Genomic DNA, 19,651 nt, shown 5'->3' with positions numbered 1-19,651 from the left:
ATCTGTTGCAGCAATAGAAGCGCTGCGTCTTTAGGAGCTTGCTTCTTGTGTTAGGATTGTTAGTCCAGGTCTTCCTCCTCTGTAGTTGGATTGCTTATGAGGGAGAGAAGAATATCATCAGTGGTTGGTTGTGTGGCTTGTGATTACTAGATATGGTGTGTGCCAGAAAATTTATAATGAAATCATCCTGAATGTTCTTTCTAACATTATATTCGATCTTTGTTTACCTCTACATTCTACCATTTTTTCTTTTATGAGAGGAGGAAGAGAGATTTGAACGTGTTCAATTGAATTCAGAAAAAGGAAGATCAGCAAATATGATGATCAGGGAAGAGGGTGAGGATGATTGATGAAGAAGAAGAAGTTGCTTCACCCTCCTTCACCTCAATTCCTGTTGAATGCATGTTGAATGCATGGATTCGGTTATTGAGAATATTTTTCATCCCACGCTTTCCCACCAAAGAATACGACCTGCGTCCTTTCTTTAAATAGTTTAAAACGAAGGCCCCTGCTTTTTAACCATGATTTGAAAGACGTGCTCTACATGTCTAAATTTTCTGGTTCTGGTTCTGGTTCGTCTTTATTTAAGTTTGAAGTCTTCTACATCTTTTCAATGGGAGAAAAAAATTTCATTAAATAAATCAAATTACTTATTTCTGATGCAATGGTTGGGACGGCGGGTAGTCATTTTTTGTTTTTAATTTTTGTGGTGTTAATTTTTTGTGCTGCAAAAAAGAATTCAATTTATTTATTATGGCAGCTTGAATTTCATTTCTAATTTTTATGGTGTCAATTTTTTGCTAATTTTTATGGTGTCAACTTTTTGTGTTGAAAAAAAAAATATAAACCATGAAAAACTGACTTTATACTTTATACAAGGAGAGAACCATGAAAAATTCAGGATTTGGAACCGAGAAGGGTTGGAATGTTTTTTATGCCTTCTATTTTTTTCAAAGATATCAATTTTTTAGTTTAAAATATCGATTTGAACAATTTGTATTTTTTACTTAGGGTTTTGACTAGCCAGCCGGACAAATGACTGGTATTCTCACAGTTCTATGAAAACTTACTTTGTAAAAGTTAAAACCTAAACTTACTTTATAAAAGTTAAAGTTTCGAATGGATTCTTAAAGCTTGGTTTGAACGATTGAGTGATGAATAATGGGGGGTTAGGTTTTTCAGCCCCCTTTATAAAACCTGATTTTGACAAAGTTGGTATTTTCTCATTTTATGCCATCCAAATGTATTCCAAAAATCCATTTTTGAAGCAAAACCAGGTTTTAATCAACAAATTCGTCTCTTTCTTAGTGGGTGTTTGATAATTCTGAAAAACATTTTGGGATGTATTTAAGAATCAAAATTTCTCCCCGCTGTTAAAAAAAAAAAATTTGTTTGAACCACCGGTGAGAACAAAGCATGGCCACCTTCAAAAGCAACTTTTTAGAAAGGGAAAAGGGAGAACGATCATGCACGTAAGTAAGTTGGCTTGGAGTGGAGAGCGGATCTCAAAAGCAAAAGTTTCATGTGCTTGACATGCACGTGATCGTCGAGCTCCTTTAACGCGATTCTTCAATTTCTTTTTTCTTTTTTCATTTTATTTCATGCAAGCCCTGCTTTTATCTTCTCTCTCAACCAAGTCTTCAAAGGAAAAGTTTTACATGCAGTTTTTTTAATCAATTAGTTTATATAAAAATGTTTTTTTTTTTTAATTTTAAAATTGTAGTTCGTCCGTCGTAATAAAAGATTTCTTCTCTGCTCCTACATTAGGGACGATTTGTTTAGATCAGACAACTATGGTCTATAATGCAGTCTAATTTATTCTCCCACAGCCTACCGCTGGTCCCTTGACTTCCTTTGCCATGGCGTCCACGAGCCGCTCGACAGCCACCACCCTCCTCCCACGGATGGCCGGCGGATGCCATGAGAAGGGGAAAAGGAGCTCTCTCGGTTCTGTCTCTCCTCCCCTTCGCTGTCATCCGACGGCCGCTGCTTGCCGGCGAGGGAAAAAGAAACCAACACCTGCCACCGGTTGTCCCATCCTCTCCTCTCATGTCATGGCATCCGGTAAGGATGGCCACCGGATGCCATGCCGCACAGGGGAGCAACGTCCTACCCATGTGTGGTCGACGGGGGTCAGGGGAGCAATGCCCCTCATGCCCACTACAATGAAGGCTTGGCGTAACTGAAGGTTTTTCCTCTTTTTTTTTTTTTTCATGGGCATCACCTCCATCATAGGATTGGTAGATCTTAGAGAGGAAAGGGACCTGAAATCTTAGAGAGAGAGAGAGAGATGGATCTCCCCATACTTTGATCATTGGAAAAAGAATTTTTTCTGTTATTTCTAGAAAAAAGGTGTAGAACTTATCATGTATTTGTATACAGTGGATTTTTTAATACTAAGATATAACAAGAAATAAAACGACAAGATATGATGGAAATGCAATGTGTCACAATACACATGCAGAATCTTATCGCAGCTTTGGCTTAATATTCCTTTTCAATCTCTCCAACATCAATCTCAGAACCATCTGATCCTGCACCTGTGCAAGTATCCTCCAGAGCGTCCAAATATCTATTGTCCAAAATCCCCTCAAAATTGTTTCCTTCCTCTCCTTCAGAATGCCCATCAAACATCTCTATCCTTCTTTTCCTTCCTCTGTAACCAACGAGTCCTTGAAGCTTCTCCTTCCATTGAACTAGTGGACATTTTTCAATCAAGTCAGAGCCATTATAAGCTTCATTTAGATAAGCATTGAACCTTTTACCCCTCTCAGAGACGTAGAAGATGCCAAAATGCTTCAGAAGTAACCTCATCAACTTTTGTGGCATGACAAATTCTTTACGAAAGTGGGTCAAATGGTCCACAACCAGCCTTTTTTCAAGAGTGAAGCTCAACAGTTCATGCATCACTGCAACGGCCCTCTTATCAAACTCCAATGAACCAGGTTTCAAATCCCTGGCATCCGCATAGGGCGAGAGATATGACCGGTTCTGAAAATGTTCAATAGCTCCTCCATACCTGAACACCTTTTTATAATTTTCAGGAAATTTCAATGGAAAAGGGAGGTTAAGCAATCCTGGACAGGGAGGATTATCCAAATTTGCTACTCCCAACTTCTTTTCTAGCTCCGTCACTGCCCACTTAGGATTCCATGTTACCAGTTCTAAATATTCCACATGATCATCATCTTTAACAACCTTGAAATTTTCTGGAAAACTATGAATCCAGCTCTCCCTGAAATCATCCGGCAGACCCATATCTCTTCTAAAATGTGCAATCTTATCTACTTGGAGCCTCTTATCAACTGACATCATCAAAAACCTGCTCACATACTCGACTAACTTGTCATTCTGCTCTTTTTGAAGTTTGTCTTGCTCTTCAAGCATTTCCTCAGCTTTCTGTGTAAGCCCACACCAGGTTACACCCTTCTGATCTTTGTACAACTCAAACAGCTTTGGTGATTTTTTTAGAAAATCAGATATTTTATGTGGTTTCTTTAAATTTATCTGCTTCCTGTACCGTTCCATTTCTCGCAAGGTCATGATCTGTTCACTTTCGTGTTTTAATGTTTCCATGACAAATAACACCTTTGAGACAATCTTCCATTTTTCTGTTGCAATTTCTAGATCTTGCACTCTCTTATTCTTGCTTCTGTCCTGTACCCTTCTGCTTCTGGTCATGAAACGCTTGTCTACATGCAAAATCTGAGAAAATAATGATACCAACAAACGCCCACCTTCCTGAAAGTTGTTTGTAGCCAACCTGGTTACACAATCTGGTACATGGTGTAGCCGCAGGAGCACCATCCTTGATCTTATACCTGACTTCGACCAAGAAGCAGACTAATAACCATTTCTGTAAAAGCCTGAGAGGGGTTGATCTTCTATAATCGAAGAACTTCCTTCTGCCATATGAAGACCTCCACACACAGCATCACCCGACTAATTCTCTGACGACTATGCTGAGATGGTTAAGCACCAGAAGCAACAGTCCATCATTAACGAGCATGGCCTAGTAAAGAAGCCAAAAGATTTAGGTCAGAGGGTGTTGTTAAATAGTAAATGAAAATAATGTTCATAAATTAAACACATTATGATTTAATATTTCCATTCCTGACTGGCACCGAAAGTACGTTTCAGCATTATCTTACACTAAAAAGGACCAAATAAGACTATGTAACAAGGACAGTAAGATCTCTCTCTCTCAAGACACATATTGACACACATATATGCACATATCAATAATAGAAAACACTTGATAAGGCACGCGGAAAACAGAGGAGCCAGCATGAATGGTTATGCGAGCATCCGATCTAAAAAAGTAATACGACAAACCTATAAAAGATTAAATAATGAGATAGATTGGATATTGTCATATTAATATAACTGATTCAAGTGTTTAACAAAGTCATAACATAAACTTTTTTTTGAATAGTTCCTCGTGCTTTTATCCTTTGGGCTTTGATCAAATTACTGCATATTCAAATATGATAAGATCAATTATTCTACAATCCCAGTGTTTTTCATGTCCTTCCACTACAGCATCAACAATAGGATTGGGCACAACTAGTTTTACCTAATACAAGTATTGGACTTGGTTGGAGCAAGCAAAACCTTGTTTAGGATAGTCAGCACCAAGTAAATGAGTGTAAGACATTAGCACATTAACACGCAAATACAAACTCTGTTAGCCGTCGGCTAACAGAAGTTGAGAGGGAGGAAGGAGAAGGGAGAAAGGAATGAGAGAGAGAAAGGCAATCAACAAGCATGCTTAATTAGGGTAAATCTCAAGCTTAAGTACAATTAATAACGGGTCCGGACTGGACTGACTCATACTGAAATCAGTTCCATACTGAAAACATCAAATAACAAGACCTAGTAGAATTAAACTACTACTGCTCCCCACGATCCCTATATGGATCGTAACACATTCCCAAATGATATGAGAGAATAATTTCAATGTTAGCAAAAACTAGTAAAAATGCAAATCAGAACTTATGGTACGAAAAAAATTCAAGTCCAAGGAGTTTCATCACTAAAAAGAAAAGAATAAGATTTATGACAACATTCTGTAACCCACTAGCCCCAGAATGATGCTCATATCAGCGCGAGAAATCAATCAGGAGATCACTTCCATGCCAAATTTCATAAAACTTTATGAAGCTGCGAAGGTACGTCAAAATTGATCCTTCAAGGAGAATGAGTGACTTCTAAGAATTCTAAATTTATCCCAAGATACTTTAAAACAATAGATGTAACATAAAACCAAATTGAATTAGTTCTGATTGCTTGAATAAAGCAAATGATACATTCTCCATCATCCTAGGTCATACCACATGAGAAGATCTCTCCAACCACCATGGGTCCCACCGTCCCGGTACAAGTAAGATCAGGCATCAACTTCTTACCATAACAGCAATTTTTCCTTTCTGCAAACAATATCTTCACAGAAAGCCTGACCATCTGCAAATATGGATTCCACAGGACAGCGTCTGACCAAACGCTAGCAAAGAATATTTACTAGACAATGTAGACATACATGGTGCCAGTCCATTTTAAATAATTCTTTCACCTATGATCAACTGCTGTTGAAAAAAGGAAATGCTATTTTCTTGAACAATGAAAATAGAAAAAACTTGCAGCATATTAAAGAAAAAGAACAAAAGAGGAGCAACTAAAGCAGAACACCTGAAAACAGAAGAGGTACAAAAATAACATAAGCCCTTGCTGTGGAAACTTCTTCTGAACATGGCATCACCAAGATTAAATCAATAGCAGAACAAAAACAAAGAAAGGATATTTGCCAATCCAGATAAATAATAATATAGATGAAAATGCAATTTTTTTGACAATACAAATTTAACACAATTTTTTACAGTCAAAGTCACAAACGTTGTTATGATAATATATTGACAATACAGGAAAGGAGTTTTCAGTTTTCATGAAAAAATTTAACAGCAAGTGGGCTATGTCGGGTTGCAATATATAACAGGTTGAAAAGAAATAAAGTATATTACAACTAAAAAAATAATCGAAATTTTCAACAAATGGCTTGATAATATGGATAGAATTTGATTTTTTTTTTTTTGTTTGGTTACTTTCAATGAGATTCTTAAAACTTTCAAGAAAATGATGGACCCGCACAAACCCAAAAGAAAGTACTAGTAATAATCCAGGTCGCCTGCTGAAAACATCGCCTAAGCATGGACGAAAAGCGGAAGCGGTACAGAAATTGGAGTTGAGAATTAATCTGGCCATAACTTGGGAAAGAACTGAAAATGAGAAGAATTGTATTGAACGTGGCAAATGTTTAGAAATGATATAATGGATAGTATACAAGTATAGCAAAATAAATAAAGTTGGTATAAATAAGTAAAATTTCTAAAACAGTTAAATACAACATAATAAATGATATCCGAAACAAATTAAAAGTAAAACAACAAGGGAATTGAGATTTCCATGAATGAGAATCAGGCCCAGGTTTAGGCATAGGAGCCTCACAGAGGTTCGCACATTCTTACGCAACGAGATAAAACAACACTCTCATAAGCATTTGCACGAACACATGGTGTTCAAGTCCTCCCAACCGACTCAGATTAAGATGACACGCTACCGAAAACCATGGTAGAAAGACACTCACCTTTGCTATATCGCTCCCCTTCTTCCCTCCTTTCATCGTCCTTATGCAAACGTGACTCAGAATCCTTCGGGCCGGTGGTAGCCACACATACCTTGGCGGGGACCCGCTCTAAGCTGCGCGACTCACCAACATCGTTGGTTTTCCTCTCTCAGCTGAACATGCCCCAAATCCATCGACCTACGACGTACAACACTAACACAATTTTTGCCGCAATGTGCAAAAGGGCCCCAAGTCCATCACGCAAAAAGGGGGCTTCACCAAAAACATTCTAAGCACACAGAGACCGAACAAGAGAGAGAGAGAGAGAGAGAGAGATGGGAAGACGACCAAACCTGGATAACAGCTCGTTGCAGCGACGTTCGGAGATGATCCAGCATCAGCGGAGGGAGACGGCCTCGCTTGACGGGTAGCCGGAACGGAGGGAGCCGGTGCGCAGCAGACAGTGCCAAGAGTAGAGGGAGTACCGGCAGAGAAGGGAGAAGTGAGCAGAGCTTGAGAGCGGGCAGTGAGTTAACTCCTTTTTATGTCTCATTTTTAATTAAATTGCTTTTTTAATTAGTTTAACTATGAACAACTATGTAACAAAAAATAATAATAATATCCCTTAAACGAGCCAAGTTTTTATAACTCAACTCGACTCATTTAATAACTTTTTATATGATAAAAAAATGTTTATCGAATAAAATCACTGTGAGTAAAGTACCTCTAATATAAACATATTTCGTGTTGATTAATTTGTTTGGCTAGTCCAAATAATTTTCTAGATCAATATTAAAAACTATCCCAAGTAACTTCTTAAATTGCAGAATTAATTAAATGAACATTTTTCATTGATGTAGAAAATTTTGTAAGAAAATTTAAGTTGTTTCACACAACTAGATGTGTTTTCCGTGTTTGCTTTTAAGGGGTAAATATATATATATATATTTTTTTACTAACTTAGCAGTTGATTTTACAGAAATAAACTTACGAATGTTTTTAACTCATCATGCAAGGGAAACATTATTGTTTTCTCTTTAGTCTTAAAAAAGTTTGGCAAGCTTTTAACTACTGCTCATTGTTCAAGTGTGTTTGCCTAAAAAATTTCCTTTATTCTTATTCTGATTTTCCGAGCATGATCTCCCTAGTTGCATCAGAAATTTATCTATTTATCTTTTTCCTTCTTTAAATAAAAATTTAAATTATTTATATATGACCTAAGTTGGCAAGCTCATTAAATGGAATGATTTTTTCTTATCATTTTCCTTCTTAGATGCATTTTTTTCTTCTATTTGACTCAACATTTTTAGGAAAATTAAAAAAAAAAAACCAGAGTTACATGTCTGACTTCCAAACCTAAATACAGAAAAAAATCATCCAAACATCATTTTCATTGACGTGTAAGATAAATTTTCGCCAAAAAATTCAAACTATTAATTCTAAAAAGTTTATAGGATTTTACCAACACATTGGAAAAACATCTACTTTTGTAGTAAACATATCATGTTTCTCGTTGAACAATCACAGCAGTAAAATAATTTTTGTAAAAAAAGCAAAAGTAGGAAAACCATTAACATGGTGATGACATTCATGCAGTAGTTTTTACATTTTTTTCCCATTTTGTCCTTAGAGGAGGCAGGTCTTCTTTTCATATCCAAAAGACATTTTTGTCATTTAAAAACAAACGATCAGACTGCCCCTATTACTTAAACGTAAAAAGTGAAACTCTAAAAAAGAAAACCCATAAATTACCAAAATACCCCTCCAATAAAAAAATTGGATTGTGTTCCCATGTTAGAAACAGAGAAAGGGAAGACTTTTTCGCTAAGAGGCACTTGAGTTGGCGACATAAGTTTAAGTTTATTGTGAGCCTAACATGTAAATTTTGAGTCAATGACAATGTGATCTGTAATAATAAGATTTTTTTTTACGCTGATGTGGGCAATTGCCCACACAAAATGTCTTTTACCATTGAAATGGAAAACAAAGTGAAAGCGAGCAAAACTGTTTCAAGTTAAATGACAAAAATGCCCCTCTGGTTAAGGGCAAACGGGTTATGTATATAACACACTGGTACACGAAACACGAAATTTTTATGTGCCAGTATGTTTAAAAAGCATTTTTTTAAATAATTTTCAAAACATTCTCATTTTTTTTTTTTTTTTTTTTTTTTGAGTATAAGCATTTGGATGCACCAAGCTGCGCACACAACTCATGGCCAAAATGAAAAGTCGATCGCTACTTTATCAAGTTTAAACAATATTTTAGCTTGAACATTTAGAAAGGCAGGCCCTTGATAGACAATCTCCAGGTGAGAATGAGATTTGCGCTTCATGAAACTAAAGAAACATGAGGCTTCTTTTGGAGATACAGTAAAAGTGGTGCTGCTTCGAATAACTCATCCCCTTTAACCAACTGATCCTTTCAACTAAAAACAGATACTTCTTTTATTAGAAAACTTTGACCATGGAGGCAATGCTCTCTGCGTTGCAGAACAAATGGCAGAGCTCATCAGTCGGTTGATCTTATGGTCTGGGCTAAATCAACCCAAAAAAGAGGAAGAAGAAGAGAAGGAGAGCACTGTTGCATGGCACCAAGAGCTCATTTTCCTTGGGCTTTCTATACTTAGCTGTTGTACAGCTTCAAGCAGTGGCTCTATGAAAGCCAGTTTCTGTCTTTGCGATTTTTCCCTGTGCCCCTCCTCGTAAGGACCAAGAAGGATTCGTGGAGAATATTTGGAAAGAAGAAAGGATGTCATCAAAGAGAGTCATGGGTTTCAAAGTTTTCTTTGTTGTGCTTTTCTTGACGTTAATGTTAGTGCAATATTCACAAGGAAAAAAACACCACGAAAAGCAGCAGCAGCAGCAGCAACAACAAGAAGAAGAAGAAGAAGATCAACAGCAGCAACAAAATCAACAACAACAAGATCAGCAGAAGCAACAAGATCAACAGCAGGAACAACAAGATCAACAGCAGCAGCAACAAGATCAGCAACAACAAGATCAACAGCAGCAGCAACAAAATCAGCAACAACAAGATCAACAGCAGCAGCAACAAAATCAGCAACAACAAGATCAACAGCAGCAGCAACAAAATCAGCAACAACAAGATCAACAGCAGCAGCAACAAAATCAGCAACAACAAGATCAACAGCAGCAGCAACAACGAGGAGTCACTTACGATGGAAGGTCTCTCATTATCAATGGCAAGAGAGAGCTCCTCTTCTCTGGTTCCATCCATTATCCTCGAAGTACTCCCGATGTACTCTCTCTCTCTCTCTCTCTCTCTCTCTCTCTCTTATACACACACACACACATGTGCACATATACGAATTTATGATTTTCTTGGTCCCTAAGATGTGATGCATCTTCAGTTATTGGTTTTTATGCATTTCACCTTCCAATACTCAAAAACTGAAGTCCAATAAGACCCAAGAAATCGTATGTATAGGATTGGATTGCAAAAGAGTTGAAAAAAATAAAAGTTAAAAATGAACGTGTCCTACGTAAGATATGCTCCCTTCTGCCCATGTGAATGCTCCTTCAAGTTGCAGAAATTATTTTCTTAATGTACCTTCAATCTCTGTTTAAATTTGTGTTATCATCTGATTCTTGGACTCACCTCAGACTCCTGCACACGACTCCTCATCACAAACCCAAAATCAAATGTTAAAGAATTAAACTGCTGATTCTCAAATACCTTTTGCCGAAAGCAGAGACTGCATGCCATCTGCCAAGAATAAAACCTCTCTAACTATGTGTCAGAAATAAGAAAGAAGTAAAAAGAGAGAGCCCTTATATAGAGTTCACAACAAGGAGTTCTGCGCGTTAAGTCGCTCAGATTCTTTCACCAACTCTTCTAAACTTGCACCTGAGGACAATTTGCTGAAATAAAAGAAGGTAATGGTGGTCATCATATCATTGAAACAGAGAAATTAAAAAGCAAACTCAACTTTTATTCTAAAAAATTATGCCATCTATATGGTTTTTATATTCGTTGTTTCCATTTAAGTGACTGAGTTTGACGTTTGAAACTTTGCTAGATGTGGCCTGATTTGATTGCTAAAGCCAAACATGGGGGAATCAATCTGATTCAAACCTATGTATTTTGGAACATCCATGAACCAGTACAAGGCCAGGTAAGAAACAAAAACTCTCTCTCTCTCTCTATATATATATATATATATATGTGTGTGTGTGTGTGTGTGTGTGTGTGTGTGTATTCTTTTTCTGAGATGCATTTCATAATACTGAGAAGCGTTTCAATGCATGAAATACAGTTTCAGTTTGGAGGAAGGTATGATGTGATCAAGTTCATCAAGGAAATCCAACGGCAGGGCCTGTATGTCACTCTCAGGATTGGACCATTCGTTGAGGCTGAATGGAATTACGGGTAACGTTTTGAACTTTAATTTTCTTTGCCGTTTTAATGCCATCGTTTCGATATGTATCGAAACCAGAGCACTGTGAGAGAGATGGTCCCTGTTACTTTCATTTTTCACTCTTCATTTTTCCTATTGAAAGAACTGAGCATGTTTTCTCCTGACTTGGTTGACATCTTCTTGGGTATGCAACAGAGGATTCCCCTACTGGTTAAGAGAGGTGGAGGGCATAATTTTCCGATCTGACAATGCGCCATTCAAGGTACAGCAAGGAGTAACTTTGTCATCTACTCTGTCTGTGTGAATGTATGCATGGATATGTATATACTATATACCAAGTCCTAAGGTGGTTCCTTTGGTTTTTGTTTGCATGGGAGTCTCTCCTCTGTTTTCAATTGAGAATCCTCATGAAGAAGATGCATGTGGTTGCAGTTTCACATGAAAAAATTTTCAAAGATGATAGTGAAGATGATGAAGAAGGAGAATCTATTTGCGTCTCAAGGAGGACCCATAGTTCTAGCGCAGGTTTTTACCTCGTCTTTCTTACAAAAAGAAAAAAGTTTGAACAAGCAATTACGTACGGGGAACTTACAAGTTCTCATCGAATCTGATGGCAGATTGAGAATGAGTACGACAACGTGAAATTGGCATATCGCCAAAGTGGCATCGACTACGTGCAGTGGGCCGGGAAGATGGCCGTCAGTCTCGGCACCGGGGTGCCCTGGATTATGTGCAAGGAAAAGGATGCCCCTGATCCTGTTGTGAGTTCACTGCACTTCTCTCAGTTCTGCTCACTAATGGAGAGGGACAGATTTTTCTCCGCTGCATTAAAGGCTTTTGATCTCTGCTTTCTCTTTCTTGTTTAAATTTCAGATCAACACCTGCAACGGGAGGAACTGTGGCGACACATTTTCAGGTCCTAACACGCCAAACAAGCCGGCATTGTGGACAGAGAATTGGACTGCTCAGTAAGCACGCTATCGTTTTTGACGCACACAAGACATAGTTTATATGCATACCAGATATTGGTAGAATTCCCTTAGAAACGATGCCATATTGGCATTAGATGAAATATGACCAAGTTCAGTAATGCTTCAGTATTTTCATTGGCATAGCTGAAAGTGTTAGCAAGCTTATGATCTCTGGCATCTACAGACGTGAACGCCTTTGAGTTCATCAACTTTGATTTGCCAGTCATGGTTCTGCATTTGGAAATTGGTTTCAAACATACTTCGCATATTGCATAACATATTCAAAGGAGTATCATTGTTCAAAGAAGTGAAGTTCCCCAAAAATTTTTGATTTCTTGGTTTTCTCTTAGGTCTCTCATAAAATAATAAACCAAACTCTTTATGGGTGACATGTAAATGAAGCCCAAGGAAAAATTGGCAAATTATTTTCCTTTATAACTGACTTCAGATGGTTGGTAAATGAAGGTATCGAGTGTTTGGTGACCCTCCATCACAAAGATCAGCTGAAGACCTTGCCTTCTCTGTGGCTCGCTTCTTCTCCAAAAATGGCACGCACATTAACTACTACATGGTAAGGCTACCACAAAATTGTTGAGTTGATGAGCTGCAGTGTTAAGTAAAGTTTCTCTTTCACTGCGGTTTTGTGAAAGCTTGAAGCTGAATGGCTGGATTTTTTGAATTTCAATCAACTGACAGTATCACGGAGGGACCAACTTTGGGAGGACTGCTTCCTCATTTGTTACCACATGCTACTATGATGAGGCACCCCTAGATGAGTATGGTGAGATCCAGATCTCTCTCTCTCTCTCTCTCTCTCTCTTTTATATCCATAAATTGCTCGTGTCAAATGAATATTGGCACTCAGCGTCACCATTACATGCATCATCAATCTTCTGAAACATCATCTGTTTTCGGAAGAGAAAAAAAGTGAAAAGCGACTTTGGTTCCAACAGTAAAACTATTTCTGTCCTATAACCTGTCCTCAATATTTAGAACATGGTTCACATAAAATACTTTTTTTGATGCATTTGATTTTAAGTAAATGGTCTTTTGTGTATAAATCTAATGTTTATCAATTTTCCCTTCCATCTGCAATAGGTCTTGTAAAGGGCCCAAAATGGGGTCATCTAAGAGACCTTCATTCTGCTCTGAGGCTCTGCAGGAAGGCCTTGCTATGGGGATCCCCTTCTGTCATTTCTCTGGGTGATGAGCTCGAGGTAAGTTAAATACAACTGATCATGCGATGAATGTATAAAAGTCATAGCAATAGTCAGTTGAACTACACTCTTTTCTCTGGCCGCAATAGAGCAACTAGGCAAGTACCCCCACACACCATACTGCCATTTCATGCCTAATTTTGGGTTTCAGCAACGTACTGGACTAATTTGGCTGATACAGATGCATTTATCAAATAAAGTCGTATTTGTTTGCCATTTATGAAATATTATGTGTGGCTGTAGCAGGTTTAGTACTTGTCAGCAGGTCCTATCACCTATGAAATAACTGTCGAGTTGGAGTCGGAGAGAGCTGGGACCGAGGCCCACTGCCAGGCTCTTGGTGGTGATTTCCTCCAAAGATGGACTCTCTCATGGCTCACCTTGCTGGGGTTTGCTATCATCAGAGGATCGGCATAAAACACTTGCACATGCACACACACGCACAGAAAAGTTAGTTCCTCCTTCTGTCCATATGGTAAAAAGTTGACAATTGTGATTCTTTTACCTTTCAACACAGGCAGGGAAAATTACTGCCGGTAGATGTCCTAGTCTGGTCCTTTTGTTAGGAATAAGATCTTGGATCACGCTTTTCTAATGAAAGTTGTGACCTGTTTAGAGCATAGATCTTCGTGAGAAGATGATTATACGTACCTATATGTAGTAAAATGATGGTATTTTAAAGGGCTCCTGCTAGACACGTGACAAGCTACATCCACATTGTCAAAATTGAGGAAAAAGTCAAGAAAATGAGAAATTGGAAAAAAGCAGAAGGGCCCATGTCCTCTATCTTTAGGAGGAACCGATTTCTCTCTCTTTCTATCGACAAATGCACAACACACACACACACACACACATTTACAATGTATGTGTTGATGTATGTATTACACATACTAGCTTCTAACATGGCATGAGATATTGAAAGGCTTCTTTTCTGCTTTTGCAGGCACGTGTCTATGAAACATCAGGCAGTAAAGTGTGCTCTGCTTTTCTTATAAACAACCATACAAGAGAGGCAGCGACTCTCAGCTTCAGGGGCCGCGCCTATTACATGCCACCACACTCGATCAGTATTCTTCCAGATTGTAATACTGTTGTCTTTAATACTGCAAAGGTAAGTTTTGTAAATGGATACTGGTGAAGCATGTCCCAAAGCACGATGTTGTGACATGAAGTGTGTCAGTTAATACATCACTAACGCTATAACGTTATGGCTGCCTCTGGCAATGTAGTGTTCAAGTTCTATAAAATAGAGTATCACACAGTTTTAGACTTTCCTTTAACTGGTAACTCGGAAGAAGAGTTGGAACCTGTTTTCATTTCTCTACGGTATCTGTTAAATGATATTTAGATACTTTCTTTTTATCTTTATCTTTGAAATTTGAATGATTTATATCATTTGCACTATAGCTGTAATTCGTTATATCATGATTGTAGACCAACCTCTAGAGATGGATGCCAGATTACCCACTAAATTGTGACAGGTAAATGCTCAACACAACTCAAGGATATACAAAGTATCAGTGAAGGCTAGTAAGAATAAGCAATGGGAAATGTTTCAAGAGGATATCCCAGAGATAGAAGAAGTCAGCATTACATCAACTACCTTCTTGGAACACTTAAACATGACAAAGGATACGACAGATTACATGTGGCATACAACATAGTAAGTGAATTCTCATCCTTCTCCGGTGTTTAAACTACTCAACCTACCTCTCAGAGTTGGAACCTAGATTTTCTAAATCAGTTTTCATTCATCAAATAGTTCGATTCATTCGAGCTTCAATGTCTTTTTGAGATGCATTTTGTAACTGATAGCTAAGTAAAGAAGAAAGAAGTGTCCTGCTGGATTATTAGGTTTATTATGCACTCTGCTATATATGGAGCATCCGTACATATGATGGCCAAAGCAGATGTTCTTGAAGCTTCTATCACAAAAAATATTCAACTGCGTTTCCATCTATTCATAAAATACTTAAAGATGACTATCAGACATAAAAATCCACCGTGAAACATTTCTATGGTCTAGAACTGCGACAAGATCTTGATTGTACCGGTAGGAATCTTGTCCAAGCTACGATGCCTATTAATCTTTAAATATTTCAGCTTTGATGTAGGTTACAATGATTTGCCTACAAGGAGTGACATCAGGCCCGTTCTGCAGATTGCCTCCCTGGGCCATGCATTGCACGCATTTATCAATGATAGATATATAGGTACTTTCTTCCTGGATAAATTAGCATCTTCCGTCACTGGTTTCAAAAGAATTATTGTCTATCTAGTAAGTTCCGAAAAGAAATTACAGAAAGCTCAAAGCTTCAGAACTTAAGAGATGTTTAGAGCTTTATCTTGCTCAAGCTGAGGAACTACATAAATTTTATACTCTGCTTGTCTTTCCTATTGTCAGTTCTATCATCTCCAAATTTCAGATCATTCTTTCTCATTTGTCTGACTGTGGCTTCAGGAACTGGTCATGGTACAAACGTAGATAAGACCTTTTCTTTTGCTAAACCGGCACCTTTACAGCGTGGAAGGAACAAGATATCTATACTTGGCATGACAGTTGGATTACCAGTAAGTACCTTTTTACAAATAAACGTGTTCTGTCAAGCAGTTGATGTCAACTGCCTGGGTTTTCACGCTGAGCTTCTACCCTAAAAGGACTTACAAAACAAGAAAAAATCTATACGATGAACCATCAGTCTCAGCTATTTGTTGTCTTCTCTAACTGATTGTATTGTCAAGTTCACACGCCTAGAGATTTTTGCAGTTGCATTCTAACTAGTACAATATTATGGACTGTCCTGATGGAAAGTGCATGTTAATGTGTAGCTTCAACTTCCATTAGACACGAGTCTCATCAACTCTTTTGTGTTGATATAATTTCTATAATTTTGAAGGATAATGGTGCATACTTGGAGCACAGAGTTGCAGGTCTGAATCTTGTGACAATCCAAGGTTTGAATAGTGGAGCCCAGTATCTTACTCAGTCTCGTTGGGGATATCAGGTGATTATAGAGTGTGAAAATCAATGCGTCAATCCACTTCTTGAAGGAGAAAAAAATTGCACAGTTTATAGGCATATCTTTTGAATTTGTGCTACAGGTCGGATTAAACGGAGAAAAACTTAAGATCTATGATCCCAAGAAAACTGACAGCGTCCACTGGTCAGATGCTGGGAATCATATTAATCAGCCAGTCACTTGGTACAAGGTACTAATTATAGTACTGGTCAACTTGTCCTTAGTTAACATGGAATTTTAAAAGCCCCTTTAAGCATACAAATGATATCCAGACAAGTCCGTATCATGCTAACAATTGCATTCTCCAGAAATATTTTGATGCACCAAGTGGAAGAGACCCTGTTGCTTTGAATCTAACATCCATGGGCAAAGGCCAAGCTTGGATCAATGGCGAAAACATCGGCCGTTATTGGGCTTCTTACCTCAGTCCTCTGGGCAAGCCTACTCAGTCACTGTAAGTATTAGTGCCACAATTTTAACATGTAAATGTCATGCAATATGGTAGCTCCAAAAGTTATAAAGCTTCCCCATATAGAAAAGAACACAAGAAACATACATGGTACAGTGGTGTTTCCCGTAGGCATTCTTTCTCGTGTATTCTATAATGCGACACCTAAATGAAGTACTGCAACTCAAGTTCATTTGTTTTGTAATCTTTAAAGCAGCAGTAGCATGTGACTTGAGCATATCTATGTTCATCAGGACACAGAAAAAACTATTCAAATGCCTTCTGTGGGCTTCCCTTAACCGTCCCAAATAATTTAGGTTATCAATTTCTTCTGTTTATAACTATTAATAGACACATGAGCAATGAATATGCATTTGTTTGTAACAGAATGATTCCTTGCATAGTAGTTAAATAGACGTCAATACCTATATCCTCAGTTCGAAGGCAGGAGACAAAAGAAGGGAATCGCTCTCTCTCTCTCTCTCTCTCTCTCTCTCTCTCTCACACACACACACACACACGGCCCCCTTTGAGATAATTGTTTACTAACAGTACTTCCATTGTCAGTTACCATATACCCAGGTCCTTCCTCAAGCCAACTGGGAACCTTCTTGTGCTTTTTGAGGAAACAGGTGGTGATCCATATAAGATAACGGTGGAAACAGTTGCCAGAGAGATCATCTGCAGCTTTGTCTCCGAAGGCCATCCACCACATGTCAGATCATGGGAGAGGAAAGAAGCACAGATCCGAGCAATAGCCACTGAGGATCTGAAGCCTATGGTCAATCTAAAATGCGACAACCACAAAATCATACAATCCATAGAGTTCGTAAGTTTTGGAAATCCTTTAGGAATCTGTGGCAACTTCACACTTGGCGATTGCGATGCTCCCTCAGCAAGGTCGGTGGTTGAGAAGGTAAAACACTAACTAAGCATCTCTACCATCCAAAATAAACGTCTGTTAATGTTCCAAGCGTCTGAGTCTCAGACAGTACACTGCATGAACATGTCTAGCGAAGTGCTGATCCTCCTACAATGAGAACGTTAAGGTCACGTTCATGGTTTGTTCACTTACATTCATCTGCACATGAATCTAAGAAGCCAAATCAAATGACCTTTGGAATGCATGAAATGGTAGTTAGGTTCCAGTTCAACTAATACTATGTTTTCGTGCAATTTTGTCAGGCTTGCTTAGGGAAGACGGCGTGTAATATTCCAACTCTGATGGACACCTTTGGCAAAGATCCATGCCCAGGAAATACCAAGACCTTAGCAATACAAGCAAAGTGTGGTTCAAGAAGTTTCAGTGCATAAGCCGCCGATGCCTAGAATACTGAAGTGAGTGAATGCAAGCATTAGCCAAAGATTCCTCAGCCTCAGTGCCCCAATTTTTTAAGAGTATTCAGTTAAAGTAGACATCTTTTGTGGCTAAACCTGCCTAAACCTAATCTCTCTCAGTTTTATGCTTAGTATTTAGAGAGTGGGCAGCACCTTCAGGGTGTATTTTTTGTTTTTTTTTTTTTCCACAACAGCAGTGAAGATATATTCTGCAGCCACAACTACATGCCCCTCATGAGACGCAATAAGCGTCGGCCCATTATAGTTTTAAGATCTATCACCACCTAGCATCCATTTATCTTAGCTCATCAGTTCTGTTGTGTTCCTTTTCAGCCAGTGAGCAATATAATTCATGAGCCGCTGTTAACTCTCTCTCTCTCTCTCTCTCTATGTGTGCGTGTGTTATTAAGATCATCATCATTTACTTGCCAATTGCCACATAGCAGAAGAATTACTTTTGACAAGGTATGATAACATCCAAAGTGGTCAATTTTATTCTAGGGGCTCGAAATAAATGTAACACGAAACGGGTTGTTTTGAAGCAAATCTTTAAAAATAGAGAGTTCGACTGAGAAGGCAGCAATCTTATAGTCATATGTGGTTTAACTGTAACGCCAACATCTGGCCTAGGAATGATAGACTGGCAACAGAAAAATGACAACCACAGACAACGGTTCCGTGCAAGGTTGGCTTGATCATTACCTATGAATGGCAGAGATATATTCAGATAACCGTGGCTGCAAATTTTAGCAAACCACCTGCATTTTTATGTGGAGGGCCTGTAAACATCAATAACAGGTGCCAATTGATTACTTACAATTCACCCCATTGCTGATATTGAAAGTCCAACTGCCAAAGATTGCAATCCAATATAAAATGGGTAAACAGAACACGTGCCACAGAGATAGTGACATGAAATGGAAGAATTTAGGGAGATCTATGATTTCAAAGGTTTATGCCTTCCACAAGAAATGGGAGTGGGACACCTTAAAGGGTTCTGCCCAGTTGAAAAATAGCAAGCTTACATCTTCATCTTCCTCTTCCTCTGTTTTAGCTGATGCATTGCAACCTGTACATATCAATTTTTGTGAAATATCAGGGAGGTTTCTCCCAGCAATTCCTTTGATGGAAAAAACAGCTTAATTACCTGCAATGGCTTATGTTCCTCCAGACGAGCTTTTAATTAAAAAGCCCACTGTGGAAAGTAGTTGTTTTTGCAGCTTTCTAACTAGAAAGTGAAGCCGATTAAAACCTGTGAAATATTGTTGCAGAAACAACATTGATGTGAAAAAAATAACTACGCTGATTTAGATAAACATAAAACTTGGAATTGTGCTCTTGGTGATTTCATAATCACTAACAACTCCAATTTACAAGACATTTGAGGTTTTACAACGACAACACACTAACCAAAATGAAAGCTAAATGTCTGTTTCATTAAACAATATTGAGTAGTAAAAGATGTCATTTTTCAATACTGTGAATATATGAAACTGTGCATCGTAATAACTTTGAGAATTTTTGCAGTTAGAAGGTGAAAGGCAAACTTTAAGTATATAAAACAAGACAGAAAACAACCAACATAAAAAGTTAAAAAAGCAACATTTTGCCAGTCAAAATATCGAAACAGAAATGCTGCTAAGAAAAAATTTAAGCA

At 38.1% G+C, this 19,651-nt stretch overlaps 2 protein-coding genes across 6 annotated transcripts; one reads left to right on the top strand and one right to left on the bottom strand.

Annotated features, from left to right (window-relative positions):
• Positions 1 to 2,306: 2,306 nt before the first annotated feature.
• Positions 2,307 to 7,116, bottom strand: LOC116247597 (protein WHAT'S THIS FACTOR 1 homolog, chloroplastic). Of its 5 annotated transcripts, XM_050075951.1 has the most exons (4): positions 6,973 to 7,116; positions 6,641 to 6,892; positions 5,334 to 5,463; positions 2,307 to 4,012 (listed from the first exon to the last, which is right to left on the bottom strand). In XM_050075951.1, exon 4 carries the CDS (start codon positions 3,805 to 3,807, stop codon positions 2,485 to 2,487), a length of 1,323 nt encoding a protein of 440 aa, XP_049931908.1. In that variant the 5' UTR covers positions 3,808 to 4,012; positions 5,334 to 5,463; positions 6,641 to 6,892; positions 6,973 to 7,116; the 3' UTR covers positions 2,307 to 2,484. The 5 variants fall into 5 exon arrangements, with proteins under 5 accessions (XP_049931908.1, XP_049931909.1, XP_031475644.1 ...); XM_050075952.1 differs by lacking the exon at positions 5,334 to 5,463; XM_031619784.2 differs by having other exon boundaries at positions 5,334 to 6,817.
• A 2,146-nt stretch (positions 7,117 to 9,262) lies between these two features.
• On the top strand, positions 9,263 to 18,368 carry LOC116247596 (beta-galactosidase 11-like). The gene is made up of 19 exons (XM_031619782.2): positions 9,263 to 9,880; positions 10,662 to 10,757; positions 10,899 to 11,011; positions 11,196 to 11,262; positions 11,433 to 11,525; positions 11,618 to 11,761; positions 11,874 to 11,968; positions 12,437 to 12,542; positions 12,668 to 12,752; positions 13,070 to 13,188; positions 14,132 to 14,299; positions 14,670 to 14,851; positions 15,292 to 15,401; positions 15,650 to 15,759; positions 16,086 to 16,193; positions 16,291 to 16,398; positions 16,517 to 16,662; positions 17,224 to 17,572; positions 17,842 to 18,368. Exons 1-19 carry the CDS (start codon positions 9,371 to 9,373, stop codon positions 17,968 to 17,970), a joined length of 2,838 nt encoding a protein of 945 aa, XP_031475642.2. The 5' UTR covers positions 9,263 to 9,370; the 3' UTR covers positions 17,971 to 18,368.
• Positions 18,369 to 19,651: the final 1,283 nt, after the last annotated feature.

Source organism: Nymphaea colorata, chromosome 2 (assembly GCF_008831285.2).
Source record: "Nymphaea colorata isolate Beijing-Zhang1983 chromosome 2, ASM883128v2, whole genome shotgun sequence".
NCBI classification, from domain to species: domain Eukaryota; kingdom Viridiplantae; phylum Streptophyta; class Magnoliopsida; order Nymphaeales; family Nymphaeaceae; genus Nymphaea; species Nymphaea colorata.
This window is presented reverse-complemented; position numbering and strand designations above follow the sequence as displayed.

Excerpts from the sequence above, each read along its gene's own strand:
- LOC116247597 (XM_050075951.1), bottom strand. The coding sequence starts at position 3,807 with ATGGTGCTCCTGCGGCTACACCATGTACCAGATTGTGTAACCAGGTTG.
- LOC116247596 (XM_031619782.2), top strand. The coding sequence starts at position 9,371 with ATGTCATCAAAGAGAGTCATGGGTTTCAAAGTTTTCTTTGTTGTGCTT. Across the intron at positions 11,263-11,432 it reads CTGACAATGCGCCATTCAAG|TTTCACATGAAAAAATTTTC; the intron begins GTACAGCAAGGA and ends ATGTGGTTGCAG. Across the intron at positions 14,300-14,669 it reads TTGTCTTTAATACTGCAAAG|GTAAATGCTCAACACAACTC; the intron begins GTAAGTTTTGTA and ends AAATTGTGACAG.